Source organism: Heteronotia binoei, chromosome 16, assembly GCF_032191835.1.
Source record: "Heteronotia binoei isolate CCM8104 ecotype False Entrance Well chromosome 16, APGP_CSIRO_Hbin_v1, whole genome shotgun sequence".
Classification (NCBI taxonomy): domain Eukaryota; kingdom Metazoa; phylum Chordata; class Lepidosauria; order Squamata; family Gekkonidae; genus Heteronotia; species Heteronotia binoei.
In genome coordinates this window covers 35,851,913-35,872,776 of record NC_083238.1, presented here as the reverse complement: position 1 = coordinate 35,872,776, position 20,864 = coordinate 35,851,913, and the positions used below count along the sequence as shown (strand labels likewise).

At 39.7% G+C, this 20,864-nt stretch overlaps 1 protein-coding gene across 1 annotated transcript in view; it reads right to left on the bottom strand.

Moving 5' to 3' along the window:
* The window catches only part of AGPS (alkylglycerone phosphate synthase), a 78,209-nt gene that overhangs the window by 34,441 nt on the left and 22,904 nt on the right, over positions 1–20,864 (bottom strand). Inside the window, exons 7-12 of the mRNA XM_060256993.1 lie at positions 19,168–19,247; positions 18,437–18,517; positions 6,020–6,145; positions 4,839–4,947; positions 2,265–2,392; positions 489–540 (exon numbers count right to left, since the gene is read on the bottom strand). Coding sequence (XP_060112976.1) covers positions 489–540; positions 2,265–2,392; positions 4,839–4,947; positions 6,020–6,145; positions 18,437–18,517; positions 19,168–19,247 — 576 coding nt within the window. The remainder of the gene's footprint in view (positions 1–488; positions 541–2,264; positions 2,393–4,838; positions 4,948–6,019; positions 6,146–18,436; positions 18,518–19,167; positions 19,248–20,864) is intronic.

The window sequence follows — 20,864 nt, the reverse complement described above, 5'->3', positions numbered from 1 at the left end:
TGCTCCATTCCACCCCCCTGGCAATGGAGCACGGAGCTGCATTGTAGCTCTGCGAAGGGAAGGCGGCGGGCAGGGAACCTGCCTGGAGTGCCATGTGCCCTAGAGCCGGTGCTGTTTTTACCAATAAATGTTTTTAAAGACGTGACTTCCTTGAACTCAATATTTTTTCACACTGCAACAACACACAGAGTTGGGAATAGTTCCTCTTTCTTGTCATAAGTTTTAAGTAAGTCTAACCAGATAACTGAGACTTTGGGGCTCTTGGGTCTGGAAACTGATCTCCTTAGAAGGGTGATATGCATATGCAACAGGAGAAATGGTGCTTGACTGGGAAGCCTGGAAGGGAGAAAGTCCTCGGCATCCTGTTCCCAATCCCTTACCCTGCAGTTAAAGAATGTCTGCACAGGCCCCATCTGTCAAAGTATGTGACCTGTTCATGTCTGATGTCAGAACAGAACCAAGCATCAAACAAAAAATTAAAAACTTACCAAACTGAAACTGCTGATTGTCCATAAGGCGAATGGATGCAGGAGCACATCTCTAAACAGACAAATTGCATCATCAGGAGAGGAAGTTAAATTAAGAAAATATTACTGAGAATATCTCCCATGTGTTCACCTCAATACTGACTTCTACACAGAATTCTGCGTAGAAGTACAGGGTGGAAGAAAAGTACATTCAAGAAGCTTTCAGCGCAGTGTCAAGACATCAAAGAAGACTAAACGTGATGTGTAAAAAGTGCATCACATCCAGTCAAAATGTGGTCTTTCATAATGTACTTTTATTGGCAGCCTTTGAGAATGGGCTGTTTAATCTTTTGATCTTTTGGCTTACTTCGTGATGAAAGTTGTATTCCCACCTCCATAAATTTACATTTCATGTCTAAGCCCACATTTATGAATTCAGTTTTCAATTTTTGAACAGAATTTTGTTTTGTTTTTTGTTCTTTAAAAACAGTGAAAATAATCTGAATTTCTACATTTAACAAAGAAGCAGCCAACCATCCCAGGTAGATTTGAGTCAAAATATAGGGCTGTTATTACAAACACATGGGAACTGCTGCTTAGGTCACTGAAACGTGGGTTGAAGGATTATACGATGTTCTGCCCTCTGGCGTAAACATATTCTGTACTTTTGTATAGCAAGTTCTACTCCGAGCAGTTCAATGGCACAAAATAAAAACAGGCACTGAGTCCTTGAGAAGTCATTTTTAATTACGGCATAGACAGGAAGGGAGGTGGTTTTAAATCCCTCCATTTTGGTTTGTCAAGCACCAGCCTTGAGTCAATGTATTTTGAGAAACATGCCCATAAGATTAAAATAGCATATTTAATAAGCTTTACCTGCCTACCAGTTGTGCAAGAAGTACATGGATACACCCAAATGCAGATGTCAACTGCTGACCGACTTCCAGGAATGAACTAATGGGAGTAAGCTGAGTCAATGGGGTAGGGGTCATTCGGCTCAACTCGTTGTTGGCCGCCAATTTGGTGTAGTGGTTAAGTGTGCAGACTCTTATCTCGGAGAACCGGGTTTGATTCCCCACTCCTCCACTTGCAGCTGCTAGAATGGCCTTGGGTTAGCCATAGCTATCGTAGGAGTCGTCCATGAAAGGGCAGCTGCTGTCAGAGCCCTCTCAGCCCCACCCACCTCACAGGGTGTCTGTTGTGGGGGGAGAAGTTATAGGAGATTGTAAGCCGCTCTGAGCCTCTGATTCAGAGAGATGGGCAGGGTACAAATCTGCTGTCTTCTTCCCTGCCCTCCTCCCAAGGGAGGACCTTCTCAGTAATCTAGACCGATCTGTCCCCATCTCCTACCCCTCCCTGCTGCCCCAGATCACTAAGAGGAGAAGAACAGCTGGAAAACATTCGGAGAATAAAGGCGTATAATACTTTTAAAGAGGCACAACTCCAGCTCTGAAAACAGGATATGAAGCAGTGCTGATAGTATCTAAAAAGTGCACTGAAACCAACTGGAGCTCACCCTGTTGCAGTTATGATATCCCCTTTTTAAAGAACTTAGAAATAAGCAACAGAAATGCAGAAAATTGTAGCATTAAGTTAATATCAGAATGCACCATTGATTTCCAAGAAGGTGAAATGGATATTACTTCTGTTCAACCCATTTCTCAACCCTAAAAAGATGCAGGAAGACCAGAGCATGCCCTCTAGTGAAAGTATTCAGATATTGCCATTTTTCCCTCTGAAGAAGTGTAAGGAAATCCCACTCTCAGTTACAAAGGTACTTGACGAGGTTTACTTTACCTGCTTTGCTACTTCTCTTAAACAGGCCACTCCTCTTTCAAAGTTTGGAAATACAACAGATCCGTACTTTTGGTATTCAGGGACTGGTCGGATTTTTATTGTAACTTCTGTTACCACTCCAAAGGTTCCTTTATAAAAAGAGTTAAATTGTTATTTGGTTGCAGCAGTTAAAAGATTTATAAAATTGCTTTACAATTTCATAGGCAAACGCAGAATACTTGAAGGTGTATCTGTGACATGCATTTTGAAAACTGAGTTTAAAGGAACACTTTCCTATTCCAGAATCTCCAAACAGTTGTACTCGGTTAATGTATATTTCTTAAAGGATGATAACTGTGCTTCTGACTGCAGAACACTCCAGTACCTAAGACCAAATATGGCAATAGATATAGGTGAACTATACTACAAGTTTAATGATACCATAATCGAAGAATGCCATATTTTGACTTGGGTCCCATGGTAAACTTCCGCCAATGGAAAGAGGGAGAGTCTTGCCAATTCCCTTCTTCCACTACAGGCACCCAGTTTGCCTGTCATGCTGCTTCTGAAGGTCCCAACTCCTAGGAGTGGCCTTTGAGAAAGTATTCTGGGTTCCCAGGGGAAAGGAGAAAAGTCTCATTCCACTGATCGAAAGGTCTTCTGTTAGCGAAGGCTTACCATGGGATTCCAAGCTTTTAGTTAATATTTCATTGCATATGTTTGCATTAGCTCAAAGCCACTGTTAATATTCAGACACTCAGAAAAGAGAATGCAATTCTAATCCAGCTCAATAGGGGGATTCTTTTTTCATTGATTCATGTAGCATGCTGGGTCTGTTCACCAACTGTTTTCTGGTCAAAGAACAATTTAGAATTTTTTCCCTGAACATGCCTGAATTGCGATTATTAGTATCAGAGCATCTAAAAATGCTTTCTAGAATTTTTGCTGGAAGGCCAGAGACAATAGCTTGAATTTCGTCAACATTTGCTGCAGATGAAGTGCCTTTCTACTGGTGCTGTGTGTTTATCATCATATGCTTTTCAACAGATTCCCTTCTAATGTAGGTCTTCTCTTTATCATCTCTCCCCAACCTTATTAGTGTGAGTTAACACCGTACGCAGAACCTTCAGAGGGTTTAGCAGGATGCGACTTGTGGAGATGGGAAAGGCCCATTCTGCAGGGTTTGCACTAGTCCCAGCTGACTGGATACAAACAGAAAGGATACCTGACTTAAAAAGCAAAAAGGCCTGGTTTTAGAATGAAATGACCAAGGAAGCATGATTCCAGGAAAACAAGGGAAGAGAAGAATCTGGGCCTTTGGAAATGAGTGGCAGAAGGGTCCATGGAGATGCCCGCTTAGGGAGAGCTCCGCTAAGATTATTATAAATAGGAACTTCAGAAGATCCCTCTGGGTTCCAGCAAAAACTAATCTCAATCAATTATGAAGGAACTGAAGAGGTTTTATTTTACATATACACAACTAGGGCCTACAGAGGCCTGAACTGCAATGACTCCAGCAGCCACTTTAACCACCACCAACACAGCTTTCCTCTTCCTAGAGGCCACCAGGAAGCAGACAGCCTTGCCTGCAAACGTTAACCCTTTCTTAACTTTATCATTCTGTACAGCTCTTCCCCACAGCAACCACCACCACCAGGAACTCCAGAGCCCTCCTAGTGCTGCAGATAGCAGTGCTCAGTTTATGCAGTGCTACCCTATAAACATGGCTGGGATAGCTCTCCTCCCCTCTCCCCATAAAAAAAAGCTTAATGGGTCTTTAAAGGTCAGAAAGGAGACTGGTCCATATATTGGCTGCTTGCAATAAAGCTTGTTATACTCACTCTTCTACCTGTAGCTCCAACAACTCTTATGCCAGAAAAGAGAATAAGCTATGCCTGAAGCATGTCCAGAATTAGGCTACTGCAGAAAAACTGCTTTCATCCTGGTTTGATCTTGCTTCTCCCACAAAACCCAGATCTGCAAGCAGCTTTCCATAGCACTATCTTGATGCAGAGCATGTGAGGCAGGCTAGGGGTGTCAGAAGAACCTGGCTGCTATTCCCAGTCTCTCTCAGGTATTTTGAAAAGCACCACAGAGGGAGAGGGACTGCGGAAGGCAACTGGTAGAGGAGAGAAAATAGAGGAAAGAGGCAGTAGAGACAAGCAGGCAGAAAAATGCCTGGTCTGCAGAGCTTCTGCTTCTTCTTGGCAGATTCTAGCATCTCTTTCAACAGGACCTCTCACAAGACCTATTTGGGCAGCAAAGAGCCAGCTCACTTCCAACAGAATGCTCCCCTGTCAAAGCACGCATAAGGTAGCAGCTGGAAAAAGGGCTAAGGCATCATTATGGCAGAACCATGGAAAGGTGAAGCAGGAAGTCTTAGCTGGCAGAGCACATCGCAAACGTTCTCAACGTTACATTGAGAGGTCTGCAATCCTCCCACCTAACGGACTTCCCACCACGTTATGTTACATCTGTATGACCATCAGCTGCAGTCAGCAAAAAGCTTATTCCTTGGTTTGCCTTGATGGCTTTTTTCTATAGATTCCCCCAAAGGATTTCAGACACTGCAATTCAGCTAGATTTTGCTTATACCTTCAGATCCCAAAATGAAATGGTGGATATCGGGTCCAGTGGACATTCGTGGTCCTTGACAGCTTTTTTCTATTACGCCTCTCGGGGTTACCATTTTTATATGAACTACCTGTTCAACGTATAATGTACACAATTAAGATGATATATAGAAGATAAGAATATACAAATCATGCAAAGGATGTCAGCCCCAAAAAGCATCTTAATCAACATTGAATTTGTCAGCACTCTTCCACATGAAACTCTCTGGTGCAAGAAGCAGCTGACATTAAACTAGCTTATGGGAGAAGAAGGAAGGATCTGAGATATTAAGCTGGGGTGGATCCGACCAACCCCAAAGGAGCCTTCTTCCAAACTTAAGTGGCTCTTCACTGTGGTTGCCAGGTCCCCCCGGTCACGGGGGGGGGGGGGGGAATGGGAGAAGGAAGGACTGCCAGAGCCAGGCTGGGAGACTCCTGGAGATTTGGGGATGGTGCTTGGGAAGTCTTCCTTGGGTTACAAATGCCACACAGTCCACCATGAAAAGCATCCATTTTCTCCAGGGGAGCTGATCTCTGTGGTCTGTAAATGAGCTGTAATTCCAGGGGATCCCCAGGTCCCAGCTGGAGGCTGGCATCCCCATTCCTTAGGTTGAAGGAAGGCTTCTATTTTTGCACAATGGAATAGGAAGACAAGGATAGGATCTACTCTGTTGCCTCCTGTTCCCAAAAGGGAAGAAGAGCAGATAAAGGGAAGGCTGAAAGTCACTCTTTTAGGCTAGGCCCCCATGGTCTCCTTTCGCTTACACAGTGGATTCCTCAGGCACTAGCACTTCCCATTCATGCAAGACCAACTTCTTACAAGAGCGTAAACTGCCTCACTAAACAGAGCATTGCTTCTACAATGGAGCACAGAACAGCACAAGGGAAAGGAAGGCACAGGATCGATGCCAAAATATTTATATTCAATCATCAACTAATAATCTTTCTCATAATTCTACTCTGGAGGCCATCTGGGTCACAACACCTAAAGCTCAAGCTATAATGTTCAAAGTATTATTTCAAGCACGATAATTTCGGCTGCTTTCAGAAACACTATGTCTTACATCACTGATATAAGACTAAAACAAAGATCAAAACATAGATAAATGGTATTTGCTGAAAACTAGGCGGGGAAGGGAAGAAGAAGAGGAAGTGGATGTTTACCAGGTCTTCAATGTTTCCGTAAACGTTCTTCTTCATGCCCGATGCTCGCGTTGCCACCCACCCTCCAAGAGTACTAAACTCCATGGAATCTGGTTCGTGGCCTGTACAGTAACCGCTTTCACCCAGCTAAAAGAAAGAATAAATCCATTATTGTAAGAGAGTTCAAATTCCACTGCAGAATTGTTTTATGAATGCAGGCGGCTTTCCCCCTAGAAACCAGAGGGAAGTCTTAGATCAACATAATTTAAATTTGATTAAGTCTGGGTTTCTCAGAGACTGGTTTACACTCATTTCAGTTGCCCTTTGTTACTGAGGTAGCTCCCCTCCAACATAGGAGTGCAAGAACAATACACAGAAACATGCCATCCATTCTTCAGCCATTTCCATCCTTATGAGAATAATTTTGTGCAATGCCATCACGACAAAACCCATATTGTATTATGTGCAGGACTACAATGTTGGCACGAACCAAAAAAACAGCCACGAATTGACTTGAAGTGAACCAGACCTATGCCTTAGCAGTGTGCGTTAAAAACACAGCTATAAATTGTAGTCAAATCCATCCTTTCCACTTCCAAAAGCTTCAATCCACTGCTTTATTAAATGCTGTAAAGCATGTTTCACCGGACACCATTTTAAACAAAAAGGCTGCAGCTAAATTTCCATAGCAAACAATAAAGGAAGCATTCATTTATGATTCCGTTAACATGATTTGCAGCTGGCTCACAGAAATCCTGAACAGATCCTACTTTATTCTCTCTAGAAGAGCTCTTTTTTTAATATACAACCATCTGGTTGGGATTTCGGGACGCAATACCGATGGGTATTTGCTATGCAGATCAAGAATTCCTGTATGTTTTGTTGCAGGGTTTTGTTTTTCTTTATTAGTTTGGCTTTCGCCATCTGCACTGCCTCAGCTGTTGAATGAGATGCCATTGTACAATGACCCCCAACGCTAGCTCTAATGAAAGCATTTCACAAATCAGTCTTGCACCGATCATGTGGGCAGCACACATTCATGCAAGTGTGGAAAAGCTCTAGAATTCTTGGTACAACATCTATTGCAAAAATAAGGTGATTTTCACCAACACCCCCCCCCCCCCGCAGCACAAAATGCCCCTATAAAATGCTGCTGCTGGGGGATAGTACCCACACCCAGAGCAGGCTGGGAAGGAACTGGAGGTTTCCAGTGAAAGGAGGAAATCAAACACACACACACACCATTTTGCCTGTGAAAGTTCTAGACAGGATCCAGGACAACCTGTTACTTGGATCCAGAGGAGTGCTAGTGGAGATACAGATGCATATTCTGCCCCCCTGCTTCAGCCCCCAGCTCCTCTCTGAAAAGCTGCTCCTGAGAGTTGGAGAGACCCTTGGAAGTGGTACAGGGTGCAACTAAAAGGAGAAAGCTACAGAAGTCAGCTGGTGCCCAAATGGAAGGGGAACTCCTGTAATTAGTACTTCCCACCAATTCCCTATCCCATGTTATGGGCTAGCCACCAATATTAGCATTTTAGTTGTACAAGAGGGGTTGGTTATGCCATGACCTAAAGATTGATCTGACAGCACAACAAGCCTAGGATCAGCAGTACACAATACCAAGCCGTGGTTTACTCCAGTCATAATTTAGCATCCAAGTCACAAACTAGGCTTCCAAACATACAGGCCACATTCACTGGCAGTTTTCCAGGCTCATGTTTTCTCTCCCCCATTCTCTTCTCATGCATAACTCCAAAATGAATCATGTAAATTTCCAGAGTGCTAATGCAATCACAGGTAAACCACGCTTGTGGTTTCTTGCTTGCATCTGCCTTCCCTCTACTCCAGGGGTGTCAAACGTGCAACCCGAGGGCCGGATCAGCCCCCAGAGGGCTCCTATCAGGCCCGCAAGTAACTCACTGTAATCTGCTTCCTTCTGCATTACAGCTTGCTTTGCCGGGCTTGCTCAATTGCACAGGAGCTACAGTGCAAAGCCTCTTTTTTCTCCACTGGCAGACTAGCACACGAAGCAATTTATGTGCAAAAGCTTGCAATGCCCAGCCATTTCATGCTTTCCCCTGGGTCATAGGCTAAAAGCATTGACTCTGAGATTTCTGTAATGAATGTCAATAAATCAAAAGTAGGTTTGCAACTTACATACACACACCTGAACAACACTTGAACAGCATACTCAAGGTTGCTACAGGTATTTCCAAATTTTGATGCAATAATTCAGAACAAGAGGTGTCAGTTATCAGAAACTGTTAAATAAAATATTGCAAGAGTGCTAAACTTTTAAGCATATTTTAAGTTTTTAATTGTGTTTGTCTGTGTCCTTTATAAAATTTCTATCTCCATTACCTGGCATTGCATTTTATGACACACATGGCCCGGCCCAACACGGTCTCATTTATGTCAAATCCGGGCCTTATAACAAATGGCATCCCTGCTCTACTCCATGGCTTGTGGAGGCAAAGCAGCAACATCTGACATGAGACGGTACAGAAGTACCATGCAATCTGGGTAATCCTCAGTGTTCTTGCTTCACAAAATATGGAAGCTGTGTGGCTCCCTTAACCATCAAGAAGCCATTTTCAAGTGGGAAAAATATGTTCATGTACGGATTGTACATTATGAGACTTATTTTTATTACAAAATCTCAAATTGGTTTTAAAATCCAGTAATTTCTGGAAGGATCTGGGACATACATGCCACTAACAGTGTTCCCTCTAAGCTGAGTTAGCATGAGCCAGATCACAGATGTTTAACCTCCAGCTCACATTTTTCATAGCTCAGGAAGGATGGCCCCAGAGCACAATGATTTATGCAGCAGCTCACAACTTTAATGCTGTAGCTTACAACTTTAATGCCAGTAACACACAAAGTAGAATTTTTGCTCACAAGACTTCAGCTTAGAGGGAACATTGGCCACTGTAGATCTACGGGATCAGGCTGCAAATCCTCCCAGCATGCAAGCTCTTACAAGCATGATCAAGGCTGCCGCAGTAGCCTATGATGCCGAACATTTCCCACTCGACATTTCAGGCACTGCTGGAAGTCTCCTATTTCCTTCACACATTTTAATAAGGTACTTCAGTAGTACCTATAAGCATGCAGTAAAAGTTAACTAATGGGCTGAGGGGCTTAACTACATACTTTGGAACCATTCTGCACGTTTGAAAAAAAAAATTAACGAACACTTCAAATTGGGTCAGTGCTGACCAAAGTGATACGGAACCAGTGGAAAAAATCCAGTTACTGAAACACAAATTCAAAACTGATTTCTGATGGGAGGGGAAGCTTGGGAGGGGTGTTTTAGTTTTAAAGAAGCTGCAGCAAAACCCCTCCGCTATTATGCCATATTCGAGTGGGACGAAAGACTGCATGGCATTTCAAGAATGGAGTAGTTGGTGAAATACCAGAAGTTACTAGCCTAGAAAAATGTCACAAATTAAGGGAATATTCTCTTTGCATTTTAATTCTAACCTTTAAAAAAAAACCCCATAGCTCAAGAAAGGTTAAAATACTACATCAAATGATAAAGACGACATAAAAACAAGAAATATGAAAGGCCACCTCATCAAAAATTGCTGTGTTAGTAGTTTAAAAAAAAAACAATTTTGGGGGGAAATGCTACAAACCCTCCTAAAAACCAGGTTGTTCTCCACTGGGAAGTCCCTTACAAAACACTGCAAGAATTTTTTTTAAGGCAAAAGACTTAAAAATGACTTCTCGCCACTTCTGCAGAAGTAATTAAATCTGTGCCAAATCCAAGCTCATTTTGTTCTGTTTCAAAGTCTGACATGCTCTTGCAGGGCAGTGGGAACACATTTACCAATGATTACCTGAACAACACTCAATATGTGCACAGAAGTCCATTTAATAAAGGCAAAAATATGGCCAAAAAATAAAGGCATCACAGGCCATGTTAAGTCTCAGCAAAAGGGAAATTTTTTTTTAAAAAACACAACAAAACCTTAAAATAGTAAAAAATAATAAGATGCTAGAATCATATGAATAACTTTTTAAAAATTGGCACTAAGAAGGTTTTTTTTTTAAAAAATAAAATAATTGGGTACAAATTATTAATCAAAGCAGACAATTCAAGTGTAATTTTGTAATCTGTCTTCCTTAAATGAGTTGAAAGGTTATATGCCTGATCTGCTATTAACTATAATTTCCATCTGCAAACCTATCTTGAGCATCTAGCTTGTAAACAGATTCTTCACCTGTTTTGTGCATGAGAACAGAGTTAGTCACGACAGAGGCAGACTTAACCCTGGAAAGGCAAAGCTGTGCAAGAGAGCATCTGGAGATTCTTTCAGCAAGTGACAAACAAGGAGGGATGGTGGCTCAGTGGTAGAGCATCTGCTTGGTAAGCAGAAGGTTCCAGGTTCAATCCCTGGCATCTCCAATTAAAAAGGATCCAGGCAAGTAGGCGTGAAAAACCTCAGCTTCAAACCCTGGAGAGCCGCTGCCAGTCTGAGTAAACAATACTGACTTTGATGGACTGAGGGTCTGATTCAGTATAAGGCAGCTTCATATGTTCAACCCCCGCCCCAGTGGTTGGGACGATCCTGTTTTCCCCTTCCTTCTCACTGATATCTTTGAAATCCTCCTGAGAGTCAAGAGAACACCATGTATGTGTATGGAGGTGTGCAGCAGGAGGGGGATTTGGGGCAAAAATTGCTCCCTCCCTCTTTGCCAGGAAAAGCACCATTCTGCTGCACCTCTGGATCAATCCCAAAGTAATGAGGACCAAGCTCTACTCATGTATACAGAACCCTGGCCAGTAATGGTAATTTATGGTAATCAGGTCTAGAAAGTATAGCCAGGGCTCAACTTTAGAGGTGACATTTTAAAAAATATATATGTGACCAAGTATCAAACTATTCTCAGCCAAATGGGTGTCATTTGAGCGTATATCACGCTACCTAATTGTGGGACTACAGAAAGCAAAGTAGTTGTGCGGCCACCAACCTAATATCACCACCGCTTCCAAACTTAAAATTGTAAGGTATAAATTACAAGCTCTGCTCCTCCTGCATGAAAAAAAATATTATGCATAAAAATTATATATAAATGCCAGAGATGTGAGAGCTGCCAAGGTAGTCAGGATTCTTGGCATAATCTACGTCTCTTTTGAAAGCAACTGTGTATAAACTTTTCCTCAATTGTGTTTTCAGGAACATTTTGTTTAGGCCTGTATTTTAGGAACATACATAATACTGCTTCATTTGCCATGGTGAATGCTTTTGGGAACACTTTTCCCAATGGCAGGGCCAACATCCACTGCACCGACAGTGCTGTGACATGGAGCTTCTTTAGAAGAAAGACTACAGCCATCCTAGAACTTCTGAAAAAGCACTGTAGTAATAGAATGTACAACCCCCCCTAATAATTACAAAGAACCTCACTGTTATTAATTATTCTTAAAGAATGCAGTACATGCATATACAGTGTTCATGTTAAAACAATTTTATTGGTAACATATGGTAACAAATCTATTTCTTACATCTTAATAACTTCTTTTATCTACCCCATATATTACTTTCTACCCACCCCTCCCCCTGTTACTTGACCCCCGCCGGTGTTATTTACTTAAAATGCTAATATTTAAAGGTACCATTAACTATTAAAACAAAAACTTATCTTCTTTCTAAAACTTAATCATTATCAAAAATTGTCCAATGTCCTTTTATTTTCCACTCTTTTTCTACCTATCTTCTAAACTTTTCCCACTCCGTCTTAAAAACTTCTAAATCATAGTCTCTTAATATTCTTGTTAATTTGTCCATTTCACTCCATGTCATAACTTTTATAATCCAATCCCATTTCTCTGGTATTCTTTCTTGCTTCCACAACTGCGCATAAAATGTCCTAGTGGCTGAAAACAAGTACCAAATTACAGTTCTATCTTCTTTTGGAATTTTTTCCATTTGTAATCCCAACAGAAAAGTCTCTGCAACTTTCTTAAATTCATATTCCAAGAGCTTAGAAATTTCTTGCTGAATCATCTGCCAATACTTTTTTGCCCTTTCACAAGTCCACCACATATGGTAGAAAGAACCTTCATGTTTTTTACATTTCCAACATCTATCTGGCATCTTATTGTTCATCTTTGCCAATTTTTTAGGAGTCATATACCATCTATACATCATTTTGAAACAGCTCTCTTTAATACTATGACACGTCAAAAGCTTCATAGAATTCTTCCACAAGTGTTCCCAAGTTTCCATCTGTATTTCTTTATATTAATTGCCCATGTAATCATTTGAGATTTCACTACTTCATCCTCCGTAGACCATTTTAACAGTAATTTATATATTTTTGAAATTAACTTTTCATTATCTCCAAGCAGAACTTTTTCCATTTCTGTTTGTTCTTTTCTTATTCCTTCAGTTTTGATATCATTATCCACCAAACTCTTTATTTGTTGCATTTGGAACCAATCATATTATTCAACTCTTCAGCAGTTTTCAGTTCTATTTTGCCACTTTGCATTTTTAATAATTGATTATACGACAACCACTTTTCTTCACCTATCTCAGCCTTTTTTTTATTACTTCAGCTGGCACTATCCATAACTTTTTTCTCATCCTCATATTTCTTGTATTTCATCCATGTATTTAGCAAATTATTTCTTATATAATGGTGAGAAAAAAAGTCCTTTTTTCCATAAAACAAATATGCGTGCCAGCCAAATTTATTTCCGTGACCTTCCAGCACTAAGAGTTTTTTGTTTAACAGTGTTATCCATTCTTTTATCCACACTAAACAAACTGCTTCCTGATATAATTTTAAATTCGGTAGTTGAAATCCACCTCTCCTTTGCATCTGTCAAAATTTTCATTTTGATCCTTGGCTTCTTCCCAGCCCACACAAATTCTGAAATTTTTCTTCACCATTTATCAAATTGTTTACTTTCTTTCACAATGGGAATAGTTTGAAACAAATACATTATTCTTGGTAGAATATTCATTTTAATTGCAGCTATTCTACCCAGCAATGACAAATTAAGTTTGCTCCATTTGAACATATCTTCATCCATTTTATGCTATAGCTTCTCATAATTTTTTTTTAAATAGATCAATATTCTTCATTGTTATCTCCACACCCAAATATTTTACCTTGGAGGTGACTTCACAGCCCTTTAGTCTCTGTAATTCTTGTTGTTTATTTATTTGCATATTTTTACATAGAAAATTTTTAATTTTTTTATTAATACAAAGTCCCGCCAACTCCCCATATTCTTGTATTTTGGCTAATAACAAAGGTGTGACTTGTATGGGGTTTTCATTTATAAACATTATATCATCTGCAAATGCTCTATATTTGTAAGTAAATCCTTTTATTTTTAATCCTTCTATTTCTTTATCTTCTTGGATCTGCATCAGTAATATTTCAAGAGTCATTATAAACAACAATGGGGAAAGCGGACAACCTTGTCTTGTACCTTTGCTAATTATCATATCTTCTGTAAGGTCTGCGTTTATACATAGCCTTGCACGTTGTTCAGTGTATATTGCTTTTATCATTCTTATAAAGCTTTCTCCCAGCTCCATTTTTTCCATTACTGCAAACATAAAGTCCCAGTTTAAATTGTCAAATGCTTTCTCTGCATCCGCAAAGAATAATGCTACTTCCTTTTCTGGATGTCTTTCATAATATTCTACAATATTTACAACAGTTCTGATATTGTCTCTTATTTGCCTTTTGGGAAGAAACCCCGCTTGATCTTCCTTTATAAAAATTATCAAATGTTGTTTAAGCCGTTCTGCCAAAATTCTTGTATATATTTTATAGTCATTATTTAATAGCGAAATTGGTCTATAATTTTTTACATTTGTGACATCTCTATCTTCCTTTGGTATCAACGAAATAACAGCTTCCTTCCATGTGTTTGGTATTTTCCCTTTTATTCTTATGTTCATCAACTTCTGCAATTTCGGTGTTAACTCATCTTTAAAGGTTTTAAAATATTTAGCTGTATATCCATCTGGCCCAGGTGCCTTTCCATTTTTCATTGCATTAATTGCAGCTTCAATTTCTATTTTATCAATTGGATCATTCAAAACTTTTTGCATATTTTCTGTTAAGGGTTCTATTTTTATCTTTTGTAGATACTCATCCATCTTTTCTTTCTTTATTTTGACACCTTTAAACAACTTGGCATAATACTTAAAAATTCTCTTTTTATTCCCTCTTGGCTAACCACCCCTCTCTCTTCCATCTACCACAATTTTATTAATAATTTTATTTTCTCTATTTTTCTTCAGTTGCCAAGCCAAATACTTTCCAGGTTTATTTGCTCCCTCAAAAGATTTCTGCTGCAGTCTTTTCAAATTCCATTCCAATTCTTTATTTAACAAATGTCTCATTTGCATTTGTAATATTGTAATTTCCCTTATAATTTTCTTTTTCCCTGGCCTTTTTCTCAACTCCCCTTCTTTTTTCTTTATTTCATTTTGAATGTCTAACAACTGTTTTTCTTTTGCTCTCTTATCTTTATTATTCAAGGTAATCAATATTCCTCTCATTACTGCTTTATAGGCATCCCAGACCGTCTGAAATTCTATATCCTCTCTGTCATTCGTTTGAAAGAAAGTTTTAGTTTCATTTTCTAGGTATGTCACTATTTCTTTATTCTGTAGTAAATCTTCATTCAATCTCCATCTTCTCAACTTCTTAGACAATTTTGTAATCCACATTATTGGGTTATGGTCAGCCCCAATTTTAGGTAAAATCTCTATTTTCCTTGTTATAAGACCTTAGTGCCCCACAACATGTCAATTCTAGAAAAAGTTTTATGTCTTGCTGAAAAAAAGGTATAGTCCCGCACTTCAGGGTTAAATTTCCTCCATATGTCCTCCAAATTTTCTTGTTTGACCAATTCAAAAAAAGGCTTTGGCAATTTTCCTTCTTTGTTATTATTTTTTTCCCCCAGACCTATCCAGAGTTCTTAATTGTTCCATTAAAGTCTCCCATTATCAAAACTTGGTCATAAGTCAGCTCATCAAATTGTTGTATAATGTCTTTTTAAAAAAGCATCCTTTGCACTATTAGGTGCATACAGTCCCAATAACAACGTTTTTTTACATTTAATATTATTTCTACTGCTACCGGGGGAGGAAAATGCCGAGCTGAGCTGCTTCTCATAACGGGAGCAGGCTGGAACTTCTGTTCGGGGTAGCAGAAGACAAATTAATGCCTACTGCCTACTTTTCTCAGTTAGAGATTAGTCGAAGATATGTACAGGAAACTTTGAGATTTAGCTTGGCTAAAAGGAAGTCCCGGGGGGGGGGCTCCTTTGAGGCTTTGAGGGGTCTCCGGAGAAGAGTTGCATTTTCATCATCTGCAGAAGTTATCAGAGTCATTTATTTGACATAAGCTCGACAGAATCCTAACCTTCTTGGACTTTGCTAAACACATCTAAAGCTACACAAGACCGGTGTGGATCTGGATAATTGGCAGAAAAGGTACAGATTACTATCTTTCATTCCGGGACTATTTACAGTTAAACAGAATAAATCCAGAAGGTGGGAAATGGAAATTTAGAACGCTTGGAAGAAGGGAGGAAGAGGTGAAATTTGGACTTTGTAAATTTAAAGGACAGTGCTAAAAAGTGGAAAGGAATTTATTGTTTGGTCTACTTGCGGTTTTGAAAAAAAAGAGCACCATCATCACAGACCTGCAGCATATACAATCAACACAGGAAGTACATCAAGCATCGTGAGATCTCTTTACCAGTGAAAACGAGATTTGGTGGCAGGTAAATCAGGAAGTAGCGGATGAAAAGCCTACTCTAGGACTATAATACCATTGAGAAACATCGGCGGCCATTGCTTGGAGGTCAAAATTAAAATAATGTTTTTAAAGTGTTCAGGACATTAAAAATTGTTGGAATTGAGACGACAAGAAGATAAATACTATTGGACATATTGTTTGTAATGGACTTTAGAAGCCTTTAAAAGAAAAAGGGAAAAAAGTTGCAGAGAGAAGCAAAAAGTCGCGACCGCCATTTTGAAGGATTTAAAAATTTTAAAAATTAACATCTCGGCCTGGGAAGCTCTGAGGCGGCGAAATTAGGCTTGTTATAAAAAGCAAGCTCTAATCTTTTGAATCTGATAGTTAAATGTGAAATTGGTGAGATCAAAATTTTCGGTGTTTTTAAATGTCAGAACACAAGCAAACCCGTACAAAGGCTACTTCATTGTAGAAAATGCAGGATCAATTAGAGGCAAGGGAGGCCAGAATGATGAAAGGCATGAGAGAGATAGCTGCATCAAAAAAGAAATTATTGAAGAGATTAAAAAAGATATGGAAGATCTCAGAAAGGAAACAGAGGAAATCTAAGAAAGTGCAGGAGGAAGAAGGGAGAATGAAAGTACATGATTCCATCTTGTTGAAAATGCAAGAAAAAGTGACAATCCATGACTGCAAATTGATGGAGACTCAGATACGTCTGAGAGGAGTACCTGAAAAGGAAGATGGTGACTTGAAAGAATATATAATAAAAATAATTGCAGAATTTTTAGAGGAAGATCCTGAAGAGACTAAAAATATGTATGACTATTTGTATAGTGTGAACTCACTCTATGCCAAGAAAAATAATTTACCAAGAGATGTTGTCATAAGATACATGACAAAAGAAATGGTGGGAAAGATCATGAATAAAAACTTTGAAAAGACATTGACAGTGGGAGGCAGCAGAGTAAGAATTATGAAGGAGTTGCCAAGGCAAGTGATAAATGATAGAAAAACAAAAAACTGACAAAAAAATTACGGGACAATGAAATGAGGTTTAGATGGATAATACCTGAAGGTTTGAGCTTTGAACTTCAGGGGAAAAGAATCACAATTACAAATGCACAGGAACTGCGTAGATTTTATGAAGAACATAAAGAATTGGCACCATGATGGATTACAAATTATTGTCTTGGGATGTAAATAGACTAAATTCACCACAAAAAAGAAGGGCAACGTTTCATTGGATTAAAAAACAAAATTGTAATAGAGTTTGTTTACAATAAGTGCATATTAAACAAAAGGATTACAAATTTTTATGGAATAAACAATTGGGTTAGAATTTTTTTCATTGGCTGAACAGAAGAAAAGGGGAGTGATTTTTTATATCAAAGAATTGGAGCCAAAATTAGTGTTTAAAGATAAACATGCATATACAGTGCTGAACCACAAAATCTAGATTTAAAAAGGGCTTTTTTTGAAGCAGGAACGCACAGGAACGCAGTTCCTGCTGGATGGGCATCAGGGGCGTGTGGCCTAATACGCAAATAAGTTCCTGCTGGGCTTTTTCTACAAAAAAGGCCTATGTGAAACAGTGGTGACATCATGGGGTGTGGCCTAAGATGCAAATTAGTTCCTGCTGGGCTTTTTCTACCAAAAAAGCCCTGGATTTATATATGCAGCAATAACCATGGCAACGGATGTCCCAGGTAAATCTCCATTTTACCATGATTCTATGGTAAAGCCTGGAGCATGAAGATGAGACTGAACAAAGTAAAGTGCATATGCAGTTTTGTGGTTCAACATTGTATATGCATGAACTGCATCCTTTAGGAATAGTTAATAATAACAAGGTCCTTTGTAATTATTAGTATGTGTGTGTGTGGGGGGGTGTACATTCCATTACTACAGTGCTTTTTTTCAGAATCTGCATACTATTCAACACTGTATAGTCATTTATTTGTTAACATAACTGTACAATGCCTAGCAATAGAACCCTATGCCCTCTAAGTCCAATGATATCAATGCACTTAGAAGGGTATGGTAATTATTAGGACTGCATAGTAGTATAATATGGACTTTGCTCTCTCCCCACTGCAGCCTTAGTTCTTTTCAAATTGGTTCAGCAAAATTTTTGAAGGTGTGAGTGATGTGGAAAGACCAAGGAGTACAGCTCTGCCTCTCTCAACCAGCATGCCACCTTTAAGTAGCTATAGAACAAACTGACACACCATGTAAAACCCTAGCTAGCATACGGTCCTTTGACTCCTTCCATCCCCATGCCCCCATTCACTGGAACGTTTTACACCCAAATGGCAACACTGCCTCTTTTATCATTCGGAAGTATGACCATGTGCTAGATAAATGCAGAGCTGCTATCTTTTGGCAGGTGCTCCCCATCAACAAAAACATCTTAGGAATGCGTTTTTGTGGGGGGGGCAGTTATAGTTGCACACTGGCTTTGCCTTGTAAACAGACTTCTTAATGTGCCCTTCAACTATATAAGCATCAGAAAGTTTAGGAGCTGGAAAAGCTACCCAGAACCCCAGGAGACGGGTGTATATTCATTAATAAGCATGTGTAGAACAAGGAAGTCACAAATGAAAGATGATGTACGCAGTAAGTGTGGGAAATTGCACGGGGGGGGGGGGGGGGGGCGGGATTCACAACAGAACAAGAAATTCAAGATACCCGTCTTTCTAAGTCTTGTCCAACAATGCCAGCTTCCACACGAGCAGTTAAATTTTTCTCATCTATCCAATGAATTCGATTCTGTTGCAAGGAGACAAAAGAGACACTCAGTTTAAAAAAAAAATCAGTTTGCTTTTTAGCTTTCCAACAAAAGCAGCAGTGTTTAGCCAGCTGTATCACTGAAGCAAGGAAGGTGGAAATAAATAGAAGCATTCCCTCTCCCTCCTTTCGGTTCTGCCTCGTTCTGCTTATGCTATTGAATGCTGAAACTAAACTTGTGACCCGATTGTCTACCAACTTGTAGCAAAAATGACAGCTGAGAATTCAGGCCCCCAGATTCACACAGGAGTTAAAAGAACCCATCTAAATGTCAGTCTACTAAAAATGGCTTTTAAAAGGCCAGATTGCTGACTCTTTATACAGTAGATCTCAAGACACATCCATCTTCCAAGAGCAGATAAGAATCAGGAAAATTTACAACTTGTTGCAATAATCCTGAATCCATAAGTGAAGGTTAGTAAATTAAGAGAGGGTATTTCCTTGCCCATGGTTAGACTACATAGCCAGGATTTGTGACAAAATACAAGTGACCATTTTAAAATTCCTCTCTAAGCCATCTGATGTATTCTCCAAAGCCCATTTGCAAAACTGAAAAGAAATTACATTAGAAACTGAACTCAGGCAGGTCTAACCAGCAGCTATTCTCTGCCAGAAAGTGTTTTGCCCCCTACCATTTGTGAAGTGTCCAGTGACACAATAGTTCTTTTCTCATCAGGAGGACATTCAAGCGCACTAGAAACACTTGTTCCACCTGCAAACAGAGAAAATACAGAAAAATGACTTAATTCATTCACTTAAGAGGCCAAGTCATGTTTATTCACAGCAGAAGCCAGCAAAATCAATACAGATAAGACCACAGATTTATACCCCACCCTTCTCTCTGAATTAGAGTTTCAGAGTGGCATACAATCTCCTTTGTCTCTTTCCCCCACAACAGACACCCTGTGAGGTGGGTGGGACTGAGTCGGCTCTCACAGCAGCTGCCCTTTCAGGGACAACTCCTATGAGAGCTATGGCTAACCATTCCAGCAGCTGCAAGTGGAGGAGTGGGGAATCAAACCCAGATAAGAGTACACACACTTAAACACTACACCAAACTGGGTACAGTAACTCATATAAATTATGCTGAGAGAACAGAGGTAAAATTGCTACAATCAATTATAAAACATACATACAGTTTATAATGGGATTAAACATTTTAAAAGCTACCAACTAAGAAAGACAGAAAATGCCTAGCTATTACCTTCCTGAGCTACGAGGGACTTTCTAATTCTGGTGGCAAGGCAGCCAAATTTAGCTAATTTGGGTATAACCATACGGTTCCTATCATTCAGAAGATCCTTCAGTGGTTGCATATTTTGATTAAGAGTGGTAGGCAAGATTGCAGGAAAAGGAAGGATTTCACAGTGAATGCTGTACACCTTGCAATCATACAGGACATGCACTGAAGGTTCTAGCCCTTCATTACAGCAGGGGCATATATGATCTTCAAAAGGCATCTTGTTACATCTGCCCTCCAAGACTGCAGAATGGAGGGTGTCCCTCCTCTTGAGGGGTAAAATTTTTCCTGCACTTGTAATTTCCCAGCTGGTATAAGTATGGCATGGGTGCTATCATGTTAACCAGTTCTACAAGGGCACACCATTTTGAGGTACTATTAAGATCATTCTGTCTGGCAATATCTGATATTCTCTGTTTCACCAGTTCTCTGGCTTTATTGTATGTAAGAGAGCTAAGATATTGTTTTGTAAGGCCAAAATAGGAAAGTTTTTCCTTTACGACCCTAAGCCATGGTGGAACTGAGATATCTTGGAAGATTAAGCTTGTTGGCCTCTAAGGGAAAAAGATTAATTTCAGCTAGTACTGTATGGTCATGATCCAAAGCCTCACCTCCACTGAGATCATACCAGTTTCTATCCAAATCAAGGCATCTGGAATGCCCTGAGGTATCTGAAGAATTGAATGCAAAAATTTATTGAACGCAAAAAAATATGCTTCCATTGCAAGTGTATCTTTATATGCGGCCTTCCTAGACCTCAAATCAGCCTTTGACTCCATTTCCAGAACCATCTCATGGGAAAAACTAAGATCTACTAGTATAGAAAGGCGGCTATTATTCCTTACTCAAGCCCTTTACAATCATATGTCTATTTTAGTGAAATGCACTGAAGAGGTCAATATCTTACGCTAAGGGAGGGGAGGACTCCAAAAACAGCACTTTTAGGTATTTCCCTTTAAGAGGTAACTGATAAACTGACCAGGCATCCAAGCAGACTGGACTATACCAACTACCCACTCAAAACAATTGTCTAAAACAATCAGCCCTTCAATCAAGACTTCACAATGTGAAAACGGGAAGGCAAGTCGA